This window comes from Hoplias malabaricus, chromosome 3 (genome assembly GCF_029633855.1).
Source record: "Hoplias malabaricus isolate fHopMal1 chromosome 3, fHopMal1.hap1, whole genome shotgun sequence".
In the NCBI taxonomy this organism is placed as follows: Eukaryota; Metazoa; Chordata; class Actinopteri; order Characiformes; family Erythrinidae; genus Hoplias; species Hoplias malabaricus.
The window spans coordinates 13,499,234-13,521,312 of NC_089802.1; the positions used below are offsets into that span (position 1 = coordinate 13,499,234).

Sequence of the window (22,079 nt, forward strand, 5' to 3'; positions counted from 1 at the left end):
GGTTTAATGAATCATCACAAATAAGTAAACAATGTGATTCTCATAAAAGCACTGGTTGAACCTGATTAATGTGTGCCAGGCAGACATCTTTTTAAAAAGTTCCAAATTTACTGTTTGTAAAGGAGAGAATGAATATTCCAGTTTTTGAAGCCCACAAATGTTGTCAAGGCCAGCCCTAGTTGCAACCCTCTGTGAAGATACTCCTACTTGAAACCTTAGTTTAGCAGGCTACATTTATACATGAATTACATTTATTGTTGCTTTGGTATGAAAGTGCTTCTGTTAAACTGTTAAACCCATTTACTTTCTGCTGTCAGGGATAGTACTGCATAATAGAGGACAGATTAGATTATGTAAGTCTGTGAGTGTCACAGGTGTGCTGAAGGTTTGGCTACTGCTCTGAGTTTAGAGAACTCTCAGCTGGATCAAAATCACTTACCCTCCATCTTGTCTCCATCTCCCTCCTTGGCCTCCTTTCGATCCTGGCTCTTTTCCTCTTTATGCTCTTGAATGGGAACTCCATCATGCCCCTCAGCAACAGGAACCACTGCTTCAGGCTCTGCACAGGGATTCAGTGAATGAGGTCAAGAAACTCGCAGCAAACCCTTAGTGTGCTTGAGGTATTTCAGACCAAACAAACCACAAAGGTTAAGATCTCAAGTACTTTCTAAGAACACATATCAGCATTATTTGATGGACCTTTTAATTAAAGGCTGTCAAATTATACTCACTGTTTGCTGCCTCAGGTTCAACTGCTCTTTTAACAATCTCCTCTGAATTCTTATCAGCTGCTGCTACATTCTGAGCTTGTTGTTCTTTCACTAAAGATTGCTCTTCTAAATCCTTTCGCACCAACACCACTGGATCTGCTGCCTTTTGTTCTTCCATTTCCTGAGCCTCACCAACCACGTTCTGGGCCAAATGGTCTGCTACATGTTCTTGATTCTTAGGCACATCCCCCACCTTCTCTTGCAGGACCTCTTGTACCTGCACCGATTCCTGCTTGGCCAAATCCTGCTGTTCCTCTATAGCAGGCTGCTTCTTTTCTTCATCAAGCTCCTGAAGGTTCTTACGTTCCTCTATCTGTACTTCATCATGAGGGATGGGTGGCTCATGGCGATGGGCTTCTCCATCAGGCACTGCTACTTCTGCAAAGGGGTAAAATATTTTAATCAGTTTATTTAATCTTTTGCTGTGGGTCTTGATTTAATTTTCAAATTTGCTCTTGGTTCTTCAAACTTAAAAAATAAATCAATTTTGGAAAAAGTGATATTAGATCAGGTCTAAGTGTGTTACTATTTTAAATGATTTAATTCATACTTTTTGCCTTCTTGAATTGTATTAAATTGTCTGTATGGTGGAATAAAACAGCCCTACAAGATGTTTGCATTTGTTGAATTATGCTGCAGTACCTGCTTCAGGACGATCCAGCTGTACCTCCTCTTGTTTATTCCTCTCAGGCACTTCTATGGGCCCTTTAATCTGAGGTGGCTCAGCTGGGGCTTTCTCCTCTGGGTCCACCTTCTCTGCAGGCAGCTCCTGGTCCACAGCAGGCTTCAGTTTGTCCAGGCTTTCTGCTGGCACAGGGGCCACGGGGCTTTCTTCAGCTGAACAAAGAGAGCAAAATCAATATAACAGCTCCAAAATATAAAGCTTTTGCTTTTTTATGTTCACAATTTCAGTCGGCTGAAATTTAAGCAGAGGCCTTCCAATCTTTTAACAGTAAATTCATAGCAAAGAGTAGAGAGAGACCAGTTATTCACACCACACAATCAGCAGAGGGCAGCAGAGTATGAATGACCACAGAGCACATGCACTGCATTTGGAATTCTACTAGAGATAAAAGATAGATGGATGCATAGCACTTTCCATATAACCTTGCCTTTTGTCCTGAACAAAATAGCCTTTGAATATTTACACTATCCATGCCTTTCTTTATCCTGGGGTAGCATAATGTAGCACATATTTTCTCCATCAGCTTGATTCACATATAACACATCTATGAAGTGTATTGATGCATGTAAAAACAGAGACCTTTCAAATAAACACCAATGAAGTAGTATAAGATAGTGTTTTTATAATAATAATAATAAAGTAAATACACATTTATATACAAGTATAAATAAGTAAATAAATCAAATTAATGCGCATTTTGAAGACCTACAAAAAAGGTGCCACAAATTGTTCTTGTGGAATGCCATAAAAGAACTGTATGATTAATTAAACTATGTTTGAAAAGGATTTGAAAAAGAAATTCCACTAGGCAAAACTAATAAAACATTGATTTTGAAGATTATAAATATACATTATAATTACCATTATACAAATGCAATAATCTTACATTTTTCAGTTGGTCGCATATCATTTAAAAACTGAACTGTGGACAAGTGCACTGTCAAGTGAAACCTAGCCCTAAAAGTTCTGCATTGTTTCAGAAAATATAAAAATGGCATAAGGGAAAGGGCGAGCAAGATCAAGAGCCAGCAAGACAGAGAAAAGCAAAGCATGAGTTTGTAAAGTCATGTGCCTGCAGACAAACACCTCCACTTTGCTGCAGGCTTTTCTACTCACGCTCCCATTCACACTCACTCACTCCCTGAGTCCTGCGTTTCCGCACAGCTGCCCTCACCAGCACGCCGTAAACAGGAAACAGGTGTGGAAGTGGGTGTCCGCTCAGTGATAAATGCCAGTGTCAGTCAGGGGGATGGGAGGGAGTGTAGTGAGTGAGAGAGTAAGATACAGTGAGAGAGGGAAACATACTGAAACAGAACCGAGAGCAGAGAAAAAGGTTGCAGGGACATAAAGATGTCTGTACTGCCCTTGTGCACTTTTTTTTATGCTCCTCGTCCCTTTATATAGTGGGGGGAATTTGAGTCTCTCCGTCATTTCCTTTGCCCTCTCCTGTATTTGGACGACCTCCCACACCCCCTCCCCTGACTGGAGCTACAACGGGAAAATGCCGGCGGCCGTCTCGCTGCTGCTGTGGGACAGCGTGCGCTCAGGTTTGAAGGGCATCATTCAGGTCACAGTGCCGCTGAAAGGCCTACTTCTGCTCAGCCGGCTCTCTCTATGGGCTATGTTCTTTTTGTCACCTTCTAGTCCTTTCTTTATTTCTCGATGTTTGTCCCATTGCTCTGTTATTCACTCACATTCTGAGCATAACATACGTACCAAGGTGTCTGGGCAACTCTGGCACAACAAAGCCAGGCTGCTTGTCGTTCATTTTTGCAGCAGGCGGTCCTACTTGTAGTGGCTCACTGGAGATGGATAGAGTTGTGACGGTGCTCAAGAGGAGAATCCCAAGCCCAACCCACAAAACTAGCTGAGAGAGAGAGAGAGAGAGAGAGAGAGAGAGAGAGAGAGATGGATAGATTTACAAGATCAGAACAAGCTGATGAAACATAAAACATTCTAATAAAAGGTAAGAAAAACCTAAACAATAATCCTTTATCTATAAATGGTAAACACTATCAGATACAGGCCCAAGCCACTGATTTCATTTATATTCATTTAAAGTATTAAGAACACAACAGTGAAACTATTAAAATAAGGTTTGCCTGGCCTACTATCCCAAGCTCTGTGGGCATTCTTTCAGCACCAGTGGCACAAGACGCTTCAGGCCACTTGGCATAAAAAAGGGGCTCTATCCTGGCAGGGGGGCATTATTCTCTCATGCCAACCCAAACATCTGCTGTGGCCATTATGGAGGGGGGGGGGGAGCAGAGAAAAAAAAAAAAAAACAATTGCCAGTTCTCTTTTGTGCATTCCCCAAATTAGGAGAACCACCCTTTTGGGCAGACTCTACCGGCTGGGCATTCTCGGAGGCACAGAGAGTGACCATCAGCCTGTGACGCTCGTGGCACGGTGCTGTCACATTGGCATGCCTGCCCTGAATAACGATGAATGCCATGGTGCTGTCTGTTCAGTGACCATACTCCCTGAGCAAAATATAGGCAATGGGGGGAGAGAAAATAAAAAATAAAAAGGGTTGAGATTGGAAGATACAATGCCATTTATTTAGCATAGCGTATGTTAAATACAAGGGGTTGTATTTACCGTTATAATGGACTTGAGAATTATTAAAGCTAATAATTGGAGAATGAACAGCTCCAGGCACTGAATAAGACCGACCATGAGTCTCACACAAACACAAGTCAAAGACTGTGGGCACTTCTAAACTAATGACAACCTACCAAAAAAAAAAAAAAAAAAAAAAAAAAAAAAGTAGCTGATGTATGTAGGTAAATTAATTTCTCAAGACTTGTGCACTCACAGTTTCATCACTCCAATAGCAGAGATCATGCAGATACATTAAACTCATCTACATAAAATCTCATTTTATATTCTGCCCCTGTCGCATTGAGCTGATAGCAACATGCATGTGAGTTAACTATGGGATGAAAACCCAAACTGTCTTACTCCAACTCCTACAGAGCAGTGCAGGAGACAGCAATGTTTTGATGCTTCTAGTTTCAATAAAGCCTGTATTGATTGATTACAGTTAAGATGTAGCTAAACAATCAATCTAAAACCAGGATACACTTGTTATCACTTTGCTTATCTAACGTGAGACAAATATATGAGCACAAATCAGATCTTGTGTGTGATATACCTGAGCTGTAAGGCCATTCTTCATGATTTTCCTGTAGATTAGAGCAGGACAGATAAAACAGATCAAGCTGCCCATAGTGGCCCCTGTCAGACCCAGGATAGTCTCCACTAGAATACACATAGAGAATTTTATTTTTTACACATTATGTTATAAATATACACTACTGTGCATAAGCCAGAGGCTACCATTTGTTTATCTGATTTCCAGATCAGTCAGACAGCCAGCCAAACAGACACAAATAAAGAAATCCTAATAACCATGCAAGACAGATATATAGACAGATGGGTAAAAATTCAGGACACTTAACAACCATGCAAGACCAGGTCCCCATTAGTGAGAGATGAGGAATGTCACAGTCTAATTTTGAGTGCAGTGAAAAATGTTCAGACATTATAATCACTGTTTGTTTATATGTTCAAACATTAAACCCTCTCTAATTAATACATCGTTCTTAAAGCTTTCTTTACTTAAATAATCCACAAGTGTCATGTGTCCTGATGCCTATTGCTTAATCCATGATGGACACCAAGGAACTGCTGATGTTTGCTGAACAATAGACTGGCCACCTCAGAGTCCAAACCTCAGTTTTCATTATAGGAGTTTGAGATCTTAAAAACAAGTAAACGAAGCCTGTACTTTGGACGTGTGGAATAATATTTCTACAAGGTTTCATAAAACGAAGCTGTGATGATGGGCACGATATACAGACATTTGTGATTTAACTTTCATTTGAAGATTCAGTTTCATTTTCTGCTAAACATAGCTTTGTTTTCTTTCTGTTGCATGAAAACAATAAAGAAAACGACTTTTATTAAATTAAGTGTGGTGACTTACTTTCTTAAATAACTTTACTGTAAAATTAAATTCAGGATTCAGTACTCTATAAGGAAAGAAAATAATCTAATCTTCTGATACATTCTACCATGGTTTTATTGCTTTCTTTACAAACCCCTTGCCATCTATTCTTCTGCTGCCCTCACACTGCTGGGCACAGGGCCCATAGTGAATCTTTCATCCTAAGAGCAGCCATATTGTTTCACTCAAATTTATGCCCTGCAGTGTATGTTTCCCTATGGCTGGATTTGTGGCCATGAGGACACTGGCGGGCAGTGGAGCCATCATGGAGGACAGAGCTATGCCTCCCCTTTCAATCTCCTTTGTGCCTCTTACCCTCTCCCACTCTATTAGCCTAATTGGGTCCACAGAGCCAAGCAGAACCCATGCCAACAACAGCCAATCTCCAAAGTATGAATAAAATATAGAGCCATCTTCTGCCTAAAAATGCACGTCTTTATTATCCCGCTTTAGTGATAATGAATGAATGCTGAGAGAACGAAGAATGTGTGACGGAGTATCTGATGTAGAGCTATTTTAATGAATGGAATAAAGTAGTGTGACAATAATATAAGAGACAGGGAAACAAGGTCAAACTGACAAACTTGAAGAACAGAAATCTAAACAAGCAGACAGGCACAAAGACAAAGACAAATTCATACTGACACAGGCAGATACTAACCATTAGGGATAAGGATACCCCCTAACATGGTCCCAAAGACGATGCAGAGAGTAATGCTCTTGAAACGAAGGGGTGGCATGTACCCTCCAGCAGCAAATGTGCCATCCTTTTGCTGAAAAACACCAAAAATGATAAACTGCCAAAGGAGGGAGAAGCTATTTATCAAGGACTTAAATAAAGATTTAGATATGTGGTAAAAAACACTGATCTGAAAAGTACAAGAGGCTAGTATATTTAATATGAATGATAATCTTGAATTATTATCTTAAGAGTAACAACTATCTGAATTGGACAAAACCTTTCCACATGTTTGCGTGGCAGCCTGGATCTTTGTGTTGGCATCTGAGCTGATTCAGCACAGCAGCAGCAAGACTGAGAGCCAATGTCTCGGCAGCTTTATGGAGGAGCTTTCTCCCCCTCATCATCAATTCCATGCTTTTATTTCCCTCCTGAATCTGTCTGCTATGTAGCGGCTGTCTAACTGCTTATATCACTGCCCTGAGCCTGGCAGGCCACGTGCTGTCTGGAGCCACACAAGTGCTTGTGCCTACCTTGTTCTTCTAACAGGATACTGTACCAGAGACCTCATATATTAAGGGTGAATACGCACAAAAACGGGTCTGAAACACGCATACGTAACATCTCACGCAGAAACTGTGATTTATAAAGAAACATTTTGAGTACAAATGAGCGTATATTTAACCAAGGTTTGACCCATGTGTAGCCAAAAGACTTTGCGGAGAGAGCGCAAATTAGTGACACCATGTGGTAAAATAGAGAATTGCAAGTACATGTGCAAACCATACTCACATATCCGTCTATAATTAATATAGGTAAAAAAAACGAATATTAAAGAATTAAGGAAGATTAACACTCACTTGTTTAAAATAACTTTAAAAAATGCAGAATATAAAAAAATAGCTAAAGTTACATTGCTTGCTGTATTTCATTCTACTTTATTTGTAGTTTTCTGGCTTGTTTTAGTTCACTATTTTTTCCAGATTTATTCATTTAAATTATTTTGTTTTATTTCACTGCATTAAATTCATTTGCAAGGTGCTTTTTAAACTCTGTTTTGATAAGTGTCATATGTTTATAATTATTTTTATTATTATTATAAGAAATTAAGCTCCATAATAGTTACACAGTAATTTGTTAATCGCTGGTTATAGCTGCAGATAATTACAAGCTTAAACAGCTGTAACACAGAATGACAGGTCTATATAAACAGGCAAGAGGCTGATACACTGTGTCTTAATGGCTTTTTTGCCACTACTAAAACCTAGCTAACTGACAAATAAGGCGACCACGTTTTCAGAGATCATGAAGATTTTTTGCGGATGATGTAGACTTGTTAATAAGCCGATATAACACTGTTTGCTGCTGCAGTGTTGTCACTCAACTAACTTGCGTTTGTGTGTAACGCCACAACTGAGGCCACAAAGCCCACATTTTACCTCGCCTCAACCTCTGAAACAATACTTTCTACACCACTATCTCATGTGAAAATGAAAGGAAGAAGCCCATATTTAAATATTCACAAGGGCGTTACGGAGGCGGAACATGAACCTGGTTCATCTGCGTATGTTTTGAAGGTGGTTGTGATTTATAAAGGCAAAACAGCATTCAGGTGTGCATACGCACCGTTTTATAAATCTAAATTTCTTTGGCCATATGCTATTTTCTGGCTTTGGGCGCACGCACACTTTCACTCCAGAATCCACACGAGTTTTATAAATGAGGCCCCTGGTAAGACTGTCTGAAAAAGTAGGGATCAGAAAACGTGATCTTCCACGATTATCAGTTTTAAGGTCTGTCTCTGTTAAATACCTTAAGAATTTTCTTTTTAATTTAGAAAACCTACCATTATCTGCGTTTCAAATAGCATTATGGCACAAAGGGCCACTGAAATTCATCAAGTAAATTAATCTGCTGACTATAATTTGAATAAACAAAGTTTAAATTCAGTAGGTTATGCAAAAATTCCTGCTTTTCGAGACAGATCCCAGCATAATTTATGTATACCCTAATGTTAAGAACAGAGTCCATTTGTAGACCTGTGCCTTCTGTTTTGATGTAGAAGTCAAGGCAGGTGCATTCAATCAGAAGAGAAGCGAAGGTTTAGCCAACAAGCTTAAAATCATTTGTAAAACAGGCTGCTTCAGTAGCAAGAAAAATCCAGATGGTGATGGAGCCAATGATGAGGCCCAGTCTCACCTGCTGTTCAAACAGCATGGTGTTGATAGCTTGTCTGCAGGGTAAGATCATCATGGGGAAGCCGACTGCCACGGACATCATGAAGCCCACTCGGATCATCTCTGTCACCAGGTTAGAGGGGAAATTCATGAGAACATTTCCAGCTATGGTGTCTGTGAAGCTCACATAGCCGAAAAACCCAACCTGCATTTAAAAAAAAAGAGGCAGAATATAAGGAATGCAGAGAGAGGGGAAAAAAATCCCATACTCAAACCCACATTCTACATTAAAAAAAAAATTCCCTGAATGATTACAGATTGGTAGTAGAATATTGGCCTTGCTAAAAAACACGCTAAAGACCCAATGTCATAATCTTCACTTTGCTATATCTCTTTGATGACCTTATAAACTCTACAGATGGTACAATGATGTGTGTTTTTGTCAAAACAATAGAGAAGAACTATGCAAGAATCACACGTTTTTCCAAAGTCTTTTTGATCCCACTAGCCTCTGCACACCCACATTAAAGAGAAAAAGCAGTAGAAATCTCCCTCCTCAAATTGGCCTTGATCTACCCAGAGAGGCAAATAGAGGGATCCTCCAGGAACAACACCAGACAGAAGTCCTTGAGAGCACCACAAAGCTGCCTCGCTGCTCTAAACACAGCCCCCTCCCCTATCCTCTGCATTTGTTCAAGGAAAGAAAGCGAGAGGCAATGAAATACAAAAGTGGGAATGCAGGAACAGCTGAAAACACATGAAAGCACTATTAGCTCTCAAGGTAACATTTATACTCTGCCGTTTGGAAAGAAGAAAGGAACAAAGAACAATCCAGCAGTGTCTTAAATAGCATTGCACATACAGCTCTCCTGAAAATATTTATGAAGGACTAAATGAAGGTGGCACCTGAGACTGATGAAGTGGCTTGATGTTTGTGGTGGGAGACAGTGCCATTTAGACTCATCCAGCCATCTTCATTCTACCTATTTCTCTCTGTTTACCCTGAAATAACAGCTGTGTGTTTCGAAGAGACAGTGTGCACTATGAAGTTGCCACACACAGCCTGGGAAGACTAATCACCTGAAGGGCTAGATGGAAATCACTGGACACAAGAGGTGAATACATGTCTGCTCCTCTCTTTCTCCTTTAGTAAGGTACCAAACGTGATACAGAGACAAAATGTTCATTTGGGCTCCTAAGTGGACTTGAATGTATATGTTTTCAAGTATTAAAATAAGGTTAGAAAAAATATACTTCATGTTTTTTAATAAAAACATTGACATATTATGTGAACACTGTTCAAGTTTTAAATATAGCATTAATTGCTAGTGTACAAATAGAGAACAAGCTGAAACCCCCCCAGCCACCTTAAAAATCAGTTTTTGTGATGTCACAAAAACACATTTACTTATATTATCTTTAACTTGTTTACTATAGCTTAGTTCTCTTTAAGGGTGCGAATAAAGGCCCTGACCCTTAGCAAAGACTCCAAGAACTCTGAAGGTTTCAAGCAGGCTTTGGTGCCAAAGCCGTTCAAAAGCCATCAGCAGTTCCTTTAAGTCTCAATCATACTGAGATTTTGAAAGCAAAGTCCACACTATGAACACTCTGTCATGTTTCTTAAAGGCAACATTCAAAATTAAAAACAAAGTGTCTTGGTCTGGTTTGCTAGGCTTTTTCTCTCTCTGCCTGGCATAGAAAAAGCATCTGGGGCTTTTTTAGACATGTAAAAACAGCATACGTTTTCTTCCTCAAACATATCATTCCAATTTAAAAGACCCAGAGCTTCTGAACATAAAGAAACAGAGATTGGCCACAATCATAGATGGTCCCTTTAAATTCCCCATTCCTCATCAATTTTGAATTCTTTATTATTATTATTTTTTTTTAAACATTATCTCTTCTACCACTATGGCTTCACTCCCCAGGTGAACCAAAGCGCCTTGGCGCTGCCATGATTGGTTCGCCAGTTGGTCGCCTTTGGTAGGGAATGACCACTATAAACACCCCACAAAACCTGTGCCACTGTAAAAAAAATTATGAATATTACTGATGCCACCTTTCAATGTTGTGGTTGATGTGGTTGTGGTGTTTTAAACTGTAATAATCTTGTACTGTAGTAATCCTCACATTTAATAAATAACATTAATAAATGTTCATCAATCATTTACTGTAGAACTAAATTATATATTTGTTTTTTTACCGTGTCATAGTTGAAATGTCAAATGACATAAAAACAATAAGCAATCATTCCGCTCTCAATCACTCACACATACATGCACATATACTTACAGTGATGTAAAAGGTAGTGACAACATTGAGAGAGGAGGTGAAGATGGTGCTCATTCTCTTGACTGAAGGTTCATCCAGACTGTCATAGGTTGGCAGCACTTGCCTATAAAACAGAGGAGCTTTTATACCAGACAAGCACACACCATCACAAACACTACTGAACTACAAAACCTAAAAGAAGTTTCATTTGGCAAGCAAACAAATTTACATTTAGAAATAATATAAATACCATAATTAGATAAAATATATATAATAACAATAATCCAAACATATATCTACTTTATACAAAAGAGTATCTACTTAGTAAATAGTGAGCTCAAGCATTTGGTGGGAAGAAAAACATGCAAGAAACTATGTGAAGCAAGAATGTGCTAGAGAAGCTCATCATATATTTCAGATAAACAGAAGGAATGATGGAGTAATGCAGATCACGAAGGATCTGTAGAACAGATGAAGAAATGGAGGACAACATAGAACAGATAAATGATGAACAGCATACTATCTGTGAGAAACAGGGGAAAAAAAGTCACAAAAAGAACAAAAAATCCATATGTGTCATCAGGACAACCAATAAAACTGGAGGCCAATGAAACATTAAATGGGGAATTTACAATGGCTATATATTAGCGACAAGTGCTAGTCGGATTTTAGAACGTTATAAAGTTTCTTGGCAGCCTGGGCTTTTGTTTGGGCCTTCTTTCTCTCACCCACTCACTGCTCTCTCTCAGACACAGTCTGAGCCCATTCTCGGTTTTATTGGAATATACAGCACTGTGTTATGTGCTTTTTAGCCAAAGCCTGGTCTGGAGCCAAAGGCCAGCCAATCTCGTAGCTGGAGCCCACTAGCAATAAAAACCAGGGGAGGGAGGAGAAGGAGAAGAGAGACTGGCTTTAGACGGAGCAGGACTGACAATCAATAGCTTTTACAGCCATGCTACAAGCACAGCATTCAGACACTCACTATCTCTTATGAGACATGGTGAATGACCTAGTAAAACCCCCCTTTACAGAATTACAGGCTGTGGGCTGGATCTACGCATTTCAGCAATGATTACATACACTGAAATACCAAATGAACTAAGAGTGTCTATATTACAAAATCAGGAAAAGTGTTGACACTACTAATTTTTGGATACAATTAAAATGATCATGACACCTGTTCTAAAAGAAAGTGTTACTTGAGGCTTAACATAACCTGTCATGACAGTTTTATGACAGAAATAACACCATTACTGTGTTTACACATTACTCACACATTTCTATGTGCCCGTGTAACACCTCATAGTACTTAAAATCTTTATATATATATATATATATATATATATTAAAAGAAAAAGTTAAGGTTTATTGACACCTGATCACTAAAGCCAAACAAAGTAGGGTCATGGAATTTGTTTCATTAGAAGAGGTTTGATTTTTTTTTTATGTGGGGCACAGGGTGTATTAGTAAAAGTGAATCTAATTGAATGTATATGCAAAAGGTGCTGAAAGGGCCGTTTTGTGGTCAGCTCAGAGTCGAATGTCCTCACATAGTGGAAGCTCCCCACTCTTCTAATGATTTGGCTTAAGTGGCATCGTGTGACACACTTTCTGACCACTGTCCAAAGAGCCAGAGCCAAGCATCACTCATCACCCTCTGAGTGAGCATAAGAAGGTAACAGTCAGCTGCATTACTTCATCACTGTACTCATTAACACTGTAATCCACTATTTACACTTCCTCCACCCCAACTCTCAAACACGTACACCCACACGCACTCCCCCAGCATCCAAAAACTCTGACACACACCTTTCACACCCAAACACTCTCCCAGCAGCAGGCACTCACATACCCTCATGTTGACAGAGGCAAGCTGGCTGTGAAAATACATGCAGATGGAGAATAGGAGCAAGGGACAAAAGAATAAATGAACAGCTATATATTAAGTAACTTAGATAACCACAGACTCAAACTCTACTCAACAAAATGTTCACACTAACATTTAAAAAAAAAAAGATGTGAATACATCTGACAATTTTGCTAGACAGCACAATTTCTAAGAATGCTGATTTACACTGACATCAATTACCTTAATTTCACAGATGTAAATCCCATTCAAACAAAAACTGTTGCTCCATGATAAAGATAAATATTAAGTCATGATCAACCAGCTGATGAACAGGGCCTTGTGGAAGCATTCAAAACTATAAACTGCAGTTATTACCAATGGGAGTGTATTCTGATTTTAGTAGACAGATGTGCAGATGGATTATTTGTGCCAATAAAATAAATGATAAATAATAGCTTTTTGTGGCAGATACAGATATCAGAAGCTATTTTCTCTGTAAATCAAAAGATGTTCCTACTAAATATTTAAATTTCAGTAGCATATAACAGGCAAAAACAACTATTTAACCATTATTACATTTACTTATATGATATAAATAAAGTGCTGGACAGTGATGCCTATAAAGCATTGACGGACCAGACTCATGCTGCCAGAGCAGCTAAATTCATCTGTCCTGATTCTAAAGGATCACTCTGCAACCTCGGAACCTCTTTCAACTGCATGATCATTCTCTTCAAACTCTGAATGCCTGGCTCTCCTTGTAAATGTTTTCTGTCATATCTGGAAATCCTATCAGGTAATTTTGAAAGTATCACTGAGTAGTACTGAATGTAGACTTCGCCAGTGGTGTCCCTCAAGGATCAGTGCTGGGGCTTCTGCCCTTTTCTTTTCACACTCACTCTCTTGGCAATGTCCTTATTTTCTCATGGTTTCTCCAACCACTGCTAAACCAACGACACTCAACAAATATTTTTCCTCCTCACATTCTGCCTCTCAAGTTTCCAGTCACATCTTGGCATGCCTGGCTAACACTGCTTTAAGAATAAGAGCCTAGCACTTGAAACTGAATCCCAGCAAGACCTTGTTCCTGTACATCTCGGGGACCTATTGGTCCTCAGCATGACCTCAAAGTCTCCTTCGAAACATGCACATAGCCATGGTGTAACTCTGAATGACCAATTATTGCTCCTGACTCATTTCAAACTTAACTAGGCAACGTAGATTCCTCATCTACATCTTGGAAAATATTTGTTCAGTCTAATCATCTCAGTGCTTGACTACTGAAACTTCAACACAAGTAAAACATCATCTGGTCTTCAATCTTCTGAACTTCACAGCAATTACTGCTTTATTGTATTGCACTTAAGTTTATTTGTTTTTTCTGTCTTTTAAAGTATTAGCACTGCCACCTGTATCTAGTAGTATATTAGTTCAACAGTACTTTGGACTCTAATCCCATTTTTACTGGCTAGGATTTTTTCAAGAACTAAGACAATAAAGAAAGTTTCTAAAATCACTCTTGATAACAGCATCTGAAACAAATGCTACAAATGTAATGGATTAGTCATGATACTTTGCAAACTCTGGTTTCCAAGAAATGTATCAACAGCAAATGGCATAACTGAATATTTATTCTTCACATTGCACACAGTCACTGTCTTGCATTGCTATGTCAGTGTCACAATGAACTGTTACTCCCCTGTTTACTGAAAAATATTATAATTAGCCACAAGTGCAATGTGCAATTTGAGCATTGAATATGTAAGTCATCATTAAGCAGCTTCAAAGAAAACCTTTTCAGATGTTCTGGTTCCTTTCTTCAAAATCAAATGAACCTAGACCACTGTTTAATATCTAACAAAAGGTAGTTTGTGGGAGTATGTCAAAAATCAATATTTGCAAAAATGATTTACCGAATTCGGAAAGTTAGTACCATTAGTGCAACACCAGATTATCCCACAGAAAGAGAGAGAGGACAACAGGAATGAATTTTGCAAGAGATCAGCACAGTCCCAGCTATAACACGGGGTCCATTTTCTCAGTACAAACACCTGACAGTGTCAGCTAACCATATAATGTCATATCTTTAGTAAATTCTGAGATCATACTCAAAATTAATTCTACAATGTTTTTTTAACCTAACAACTTCAAAGACATGGGCCATCCTGCACAAAGAAAATGGAGCCCCTCTTTTGGCTAACCATAATGATTTTCTATCTGTCTCTCTGTTTAAGGCACAAAAAACCTGACAAACCAACAGTGAGACAGGCAGAGGAAAATGGAGCAATAGGGGGTGGGGGGCGGGGGAGTACTTACGACTGACAGGCGAATGCCATGCCACAGATAGGGATGCAGCGAAAGACGCCGTCCCAGCGTACGTAAATGACCCTGTCGAGCCACAGGCCACTGAGGAGGCCATGTTTGAAGGAGGAGAGCACCATCTGTGGTGGAGGGGAGAGCAGCAGGGTTACAGCGCATCCCATAAAGTGAGAAAGGCCGAGAGGGAGAAGGAACTCTGACCAGGCCATCAGGTTGGCCAATGAAAATAAAGGAGTACCCTAGTGAAAAAAGAGAAGCTAAAAGACATGGCAAGCTGGTGAAATAATGCTCCACACTATGACCAATGATGCAATGCTGACCACAGAGACTGCATTGCAACTCCCCAAGGCTCACAAACAAATGAGCCTGTACCTTTAGGCTTCATATACTGATGGTCAGCTGTGGATCTGCCAAGAGTAGTAAAAAAATAAATAAATAAAAGCCTTGGATTCTTTTAACATACTCTAAGGACTATAGACTATATTGCCTAAAACCTAAATGACACAAACATGAGGACAATATAATGTGGTCTCCGAGAAAGGAACACAGTGGTTCACAGTCTCTTCAGGATGTCAAAGTCAGAGGGGACAAAACAAACAAACAAAAAAAAACACAAGATGAAAATGAAAGTAGTCAGAAGAAATGAAGAATTAACCATTTGTAGTGGGTAACCAGTTTCCCAGAATATGCACTGTCTGCTGAACCACAACCAAATGCCCTGTTTACCAAGCCATAGGCCCTTGCTGTGGTAAGAAAAGTCAGAACACCCTGAATGTTCCTCACACACACTCACACGCCTTACACAAACAGATGAAACTATCACAGACACACATTTGATTGGGTGAGGGTGAAGAGAGAAGAACTGAGGTAATGTAGTGATCGGGTTGAGTCCATGACGGTAATGCGCTCCAGTCCAGGTCGTGGGCTACTTACGGGTGGCAGCAGAAGGTAGTGGCGATAATTGGCAGACACTGCACCACACCCTTGAGGCGCCACAGGTGCACTCGCTCCACCCATGACCCACTGATAATGCCGTAACGCAGGGAAGACAACACTATCTAGAAGTAGCCAAGGAAGCACCCGTCAGGGAGATGGAGCACGAGGGTAGGGGCGGTTCAGAAAGGGGGGCAAAGGGAAGACACATTATGGTTAGAGGGTTAAAAGCCAGGCCAACAGAGGCCTAGAAGGGTTCAATGGCCCACAAAAACAGGCTCAAGTGCCTGCACATTACAAGGCAACTACGAGCAGTTTGAATCTACGCATTAATACTTAATACACTAAAAACCTGTCAAATTATTCTGTGACAGTTATGTTGAAGACGTAAAAATGTTACGACATTAACATTAAGTATCAAATACAACTCTGTAAAAATAGTGTAGCAGTGCCGTTATTGCAGTTGGCAGCACCGCCGGGGCACATTACAGCAGTTTTAAACCATTATCAAGACTGAATTATGAGTCTTTTATGCTAGGCCAGGCCATTACATTAAATGAAACAGATGCATTAGCTGTGACAGAGAAACATTCATTAGCTTGTGATGGATTTAGCTGAAAATTAGAGTAACTTGCACTAACACATGCATAATGTTTTTCACTAGAAAGGTTTGCGTGGTTGAGGGGGAGTGGGAGTAAAAGGGGCAATAGGCTTCTCAAAGCATAAGGATCCAGCTTTGGAGCTGAAGGTGAATTCTGTTTTTGAAATGACTCTGCTACAGAGAAAGGGTCATTTTAAAAAGAAGCACATCTCTAAACAGTAATCTATCTTAGGAAACTAAGATTCTGCTGTGCATGGAATGGTTGAAACGTTGAGGTGTAAGCCCCATTTCAAACTTACTAATTTGGCACGATTTATATTTATAGAGCATGATACAGTTTTCTGATTGGGCAGTAGTTTCAGGCTTGTAGATCTTTGAAAGAAATGTGCAAAATATTTAACTACTATTTGGCTTGGGACTGGAAATTAATTGTATAATGTTTGTTTGTTATTTATTATTAATTTTATTATTTTAGCAAAATACAACACATTAAATTCACACAACACCCATTCTGTAAAGCTACATATTTTATGGAACAGACACCATACAGCAGTAGTGTGTGTAAAACAGGCCTTTGAACACAAAGACTAAGAACACTATTATACATCAACCACTTTTAAAAGACCAACTACTTTGACAGTGATAAATGTTCTTTGAATTAAAGCTTTCTATGAAGGAATATATCTATGATCTGCAAAAGATTTAAAGATTATTTTAGCAAATTCACAAACCACATTCAAGAAAACACAACAGGTGCCTTTTCTCAAAACACACTTGGACCCAGGATGGAACCATTGAGAATAGAAACAGAACGGCTGTAAATATCATAGCGAATCAATCAAAATAATGACACAATGCCATTTTTAATAACACAAATGTACTAGCATCAGAACAACTTAATTATAAAGTTATAAACTTCCAGTAACTGGTTAAACTTAAAAAGGGCAGGTAATGTAAATTTCCATGTCTTTTTCATATGGATGCTCTAAAGGCGGTTTTTGTGGAGGCTAAAAAATAGGCGACTCACCGTGAACATGAAGAGTGTGTAAAATATCAGTGCCATAGCTGAAAATGACTGGATCGATGACATCATGTTCCTCTGCAGGCTCAGAGGGAGCACAATGAAAAGAGAAACTGCTATAAGCAGCACTACACGGAAGCTTCCTGTTACCTAAGTGAACAAGCAGAATTACATGCAAATCTGAAACATTATTTTTACTGAATTTCATGCCAAAAAAATTTATTTAAGCCACCTTTATAATTATCATCAGATACCAACTTAACCAATTTAACTTTTCATTTTCATTCGAGTATCAAAGGGCTGCTTACCTGCAGACCTAGTAGCTGAGCAAAGAAGTTGGATCCCAGGTCTGCGATGACAACATAGAAGGCAATGCATGTTCCCAGCATTAATCCTATCATACTAGAATAAAAGAAAGGGATAATTAGTAGTCACATCTATACCAGACAAGGAAAACTCATGACTATTTCTAATTAAATATTTTACCTCAATTCCACAAGGGCCTTCCCTGGCTTGCCAAAAGCATGGAATGCTGAAGCAGAATGGAGAAAACATTTATTAAATACCTATTGTATCATTTCAGTCTGGGCAAAAAAAGAAACAAGCAGAGCAACAGTTGCACTAGACACACCAACACAGTCATTTTGCTAAATGTCATATTCTAAAGGTCAACAACGCATCTGTCAATCTCACCCAGTCCGGCGTAAGTCCTGCGCTTGGTATTACTGGCTGTGTGGACCAGGAACATACAGGACTGGTGGGTCATCCATGAGCAGAAGAAAAGCAGCAGAGTGCCTAAAACTATTCCACACTATAAAAAAAAAAAATAGACGAGAGTAAACTAGACTATTATTATATTCAGATCAGCTACAGTATCAAGAACACCTCCTTGTTTCTACATTCACTGTCCATTCTCTCAGCTCCACTAACCATGGAAAAGCACTTTGTATTTTTACAATTACAGACTGCAGTCCATCTGTTGCTCAGCATACTTCATTCGCCCACTTTCACCATGTTCTTCAATGGTCAGGACTCCCAGAGGACAGCCACAGAGCAGATTTGAAATGGTTGGTGGATCAGTCTCAGTGCTGCACAGTCACACTTATGTTGCGCTGGTATATATATTTTTATCCTGTTACTACAGTTTCTTAAAAGCTGTCCCACAGAAGCTATTAAATACTTATGCATATGCTCCTTCATGCCTGAGACACTGGTTGATTTAAATTTTATGGTGAGCTTTTGCCCAAAGAAATTTTTACAAATACTTATCAATAATTAATTAAATTTTCTGTAATTGTTTCACCCTGCGGTGAGGAGTAGGTGTGTTCTCCCCGTGTCCACGTGGGTTTCCTCTGGGTGCTCCGGTTTCCTCCCACAGTCCAAAAACACACGTTGGTAGGTGGATTGGTGACTCAAAATGTGTCCATAGGTGTGAGTGTGTGAGTGAATATGTGTGTGTATGTGTTGCCCTGTGAAGGACTGGCGCCCCCTCCAGGGTGTATTCCCGCCTTGCGCCCAGGTAGGCTCTGGACCCACCGCGATCCTGAACTGGATAAGCGCTTACAGATAATGAATGAATGAATGAATGCTTCACCCTGTTCAGTGTAGGGGTGCCTTAAGAACCTCCCAAACACTAAGTTCAAAGAGGCCGCAACCCTTGGAGAGGATGTCCTTGAAAGTCTGTCACAGGCAATCACACACTCATACATTCACATTCAACTTACACTCACACACATAGGCAATCTCACACAGCCAATCAACGTACGAACATGTGTTTTTGACTGTGAGACATAGCAACACATCCCGACACACACATGGAGAGAACACACCAAACTCCCCATAGACAGTGTCCTACGGCAGGGATTGAACACACAACCCCAGAAACCTGGAGCTGTGTGCCAGCCAACACCAACATGCCGCCCACTTTTAACATTAACATATCTCAGACAAAGTGTAGGTTCACATATGACTTTATCTGCATTTTGTTAACCACCATATAAATAAAAATATTCATATCTCAATGATTGGCGTCCATTTTCAGTACAATTCACTTTAAATTTTATATGACTTTGTCTGCGCACTCCTCTTGGAGGACAACGAATATCATTACTATCCTTTACACACAGAGGGTAACCCAATACAGTAAAAAAAATATTTATATGGCCACTCATATTGTCCAGCTATCTTGAGCACATGAAAACCCAGCATGTGTTATTTACCTGTTTGAAACAGAAGGGCATGGTCAGCACGCTGACTCCCACAATGCTGTTTACAACGTTCATGATCAGACCCCAGTTGGACGACGTCATTTTGTCTTTTCGTAAGTAAGAAATTTTAGTGAGAAAAACCCAGCGTCAGTAATGTTTAAACTGGAGTAATACGTGGTCTCCCTTTTTTAGTTTGGTCCCAACAGATTAGTGACGTGGCGCTCTGTGGAAACAAATCACAAAACACACAAGGTTCTCACACACTCAGTCACAGTGACACAGTACAACCTACATTTTAACCTCTAGAGAGCGGACGTTCACTATAACTTTTCATACATGTACAGCTTGAAAACGGCTCAGTTTTACCGAGTATTTTTAGGTTTTGTGTGTAAAGGTATTGTGATAAAACGTTACCACTTTGTCTCGAGGACAGACCTTAACGTTACCGCCACAGTTTGAGCTCGTGGTGCGTCATCACTCTCTCAGTTGTCATGTCACCATCAGTAGCGCTAATGTCTTCACTCCGCTCCAGAATATGACCCAGCCCGAACAGGTATTCCAAGATAATAAACAATCTCTGAAATATTCACGCTTCCCTGTCAAACATAAGCTCACCAACACGAAAGCAGGAAGTATACAGAAAAACGGCCAAACAGTCCCCTATTATCTGCTGCCTCCTGTGGGCAGGAGGCAAAACAAACTCCACAGTCTAACTCTAAAATCCTGATGTGTGTCAGTCAACAACTTTCATTCTCACCACTCAAAACATTATATAAGTAAAATAGAGGCATCCTATATTTTATACTGTATTGCTCTTTGAGGGAAAGGTGCCAACAAATCTTTACCATAGTGAATAATCCCCACCCCCCAAAAAAATTAATAAAATTACCATTAGCCTAGCATCAAAATATTGAAGCGTGGTATACCAAAATTTGATTCACTTTGCTTGGATAACCATATTAGATTCATGGTACTTCACAAATAATTTACAGCTACTGAAGTCAAAAAATGATATTCTTGCAAATAAAAGTGAATAAATAAATACACAAAACATTAATGATAAATATTTGTTGAGAAACAATTAAGCTTGCACTTGTGATAAAATTCCAGTATTTCTTTTTCCTTTGTGCTTAAAAATTGCTTATTTATTTAAATAAACTATTTTAAAACCTTTAGCCAACATAACCTTTAATTTAATCATTTAAAAGTTGTAAAAGTCCGTTCATTCATTCATTATCTGTAAGCGCTTATCCAATTCAGGGTCGCAGTGGGTCCAGAGCCTAGCTGGAATCATTGGGCGCAAGGCGTGAATACACCCTGGAGGGGTCGCCAGTCCTTCACAGGGCAACACAGACACACACACTCACGGACACTTTTTTTGAGTCGCCAATCCACCTACCTACATATGTTTTTGGACAGTGGGAGGAAACCCACGCGGACACGGGGAGAACACACCAACTCCTCGCAGACAGTCACCCGGAGCGGGAATCGAACCCACATCCAAGTCCCTGGAGTTGTGTCACTGTGACACTACCTGCTGCGCCACTGTGCCGCCCTAGTTGTAAAAGTTATTATATATATTTTCCATGATTCTGGCCTCAACTCGATCCTGTAACCAGTTCTGAGTGCTATGCTATTACACTTTTAAATTCTAAGTTTGTGATAGGTTTAACATACTACATTGCAAATGTTTGTAGACTGCATAACCAAAAATCACATGTGATATGGTTTACTATTCCCAAGATTTGCCTATCAAGCCTGGACAGGGGATGCAAAATCATGCATTTTTCTGAATCTTCAGCCAAACATTACTGTTGCCTATAACCAGTAGCATGGAATGTTGTTGGCATCCACTGACGTTAGTGTACTGTGTTTTAGCTGATATCAGAGAACTAATCCAACTGCCAGCAAATACACCTATCATGGATAGCAGTCTAATACTATAATATCCCAAGGAGAAGCCATACTCTTGTGTTTTGTTAATCATGTGAAACACCACATAGTTATCTGAATGCTTTTTTGGTGGGCAATTAATAAATGGGATTTAGTTACATTTTTAACAGCATAATCATGAACAAATGTCAGATATGCATTTTATTAATATCTCCTTGTAATAATTGTATAATATTTCCTTGACAATTTTATGGGGTCTATCCCAGACAAAGGTCAAGACGAACAAACCAAAGTTCTTAATTTACTATAACTTTGCAATAAGCATAGGCTGAATGGATCTTAGAGACCAGAAATAATTATTTTATGGCACTACTTCATAAAACTATTTCTAGTTAAGTTGTGCACATTCTCAAGGATGCACACACGTTTTAAGTCTCCTTCATACTCTGTGGGAGTTTTTCCTGTCACTTGCTCATTAGGATTCGGAATCTAGATCTAGTATCTAACTTAATTATTCACTTTTTTATTTTCAGAAATGCTGCAGTAGCGGTTGTTTTCTTCACTAAGTCAGTACCTCTATAAGTTTGTGACCTTACCACTGATACATATAATGTAGATTTTATAAATGCAGTCATAGTATCTAAGCCTCTGTCAGTCATTGC

The 22,079-nt window shown here is 39.4% G+C and overlaps 1 protein-coding gene across 5 annotated transcripts in view; it reads right to left on the reverse strand.

The window, feature by feature from the left end:
• Window positions 1-20,139, reverse strand: part of slc38a10 (solute carrier family 38 member 10) — a 28,817-nt gene extending 8,678 nt beyond the window's left edge. For 2 of the 5 annotated variants that reach the window (XM_066663032.1, XM_066663029.1), the window contains exons 1-15: window positions 19,960-20,139; window positions 19,537-19,747; window positions 18,011-18,128; window positions 17,804-17,849; window positions 17,626-17,719; window positions 17,324-17,467; window positions 14,760-14,884; window positions 10,616-10,718; window positions 8,346-8,528; window positions 6,129-6,240; window positions 4,613-4,719; window positions 3,172-3,322; window positions 1,413-1,607; window positions 732-1,148; window positions 440-559 (exon numbers count right to left, since the gene is read on the reverse strand). In XM_066663032.1, coding sequence (XP_066519129.1) covers window positions 440-559; window positions 732-1,148; window positions 1,413-1,607; window positions 3,172-3,322; window positions 4,613-4,719; window positions 6,129-6,240; window positions 8,346-8,528; window positions 10,616-10,718; window positions 14,760-14,884; window positions 17,324-17,467; window positions 17,626-17,719; window positions 17,804-17,849; window positions 18,011-18,128; window positions 19,537-19,626 — 2,005 coding nt within the window. In that variant the 5' untranslated portion in view covers window positions 19,627-19,747; window positions 19,960-20,139. Of the gene's footprint in view, window positions 1-439; window positions 560-731; window positions 1,149-1,412; window positions 1,608-3,171; window positions 3,323-4,612; window positions 4,720-6,128; window positions 6,241-8,345; window positions 8,529-10,615; window positions 10,719-14,759; window positions 14,885-15,695; window positions 15,821-17,323; window positions 17,468-17,625; window positions 17,720-17,803; window positions 17,850-18,010; window positions 18,129-19,536; window positions 19,748-19,938 lie in introns of those variants that run through there. The other 3 variants (XM_066663031.1, XM_066663030.1, XM_066663034.1) reach the window with 3 other exon arrangements.
• Window positions 20,140-22,079: the final 1,940 nt, after the last annotated feature.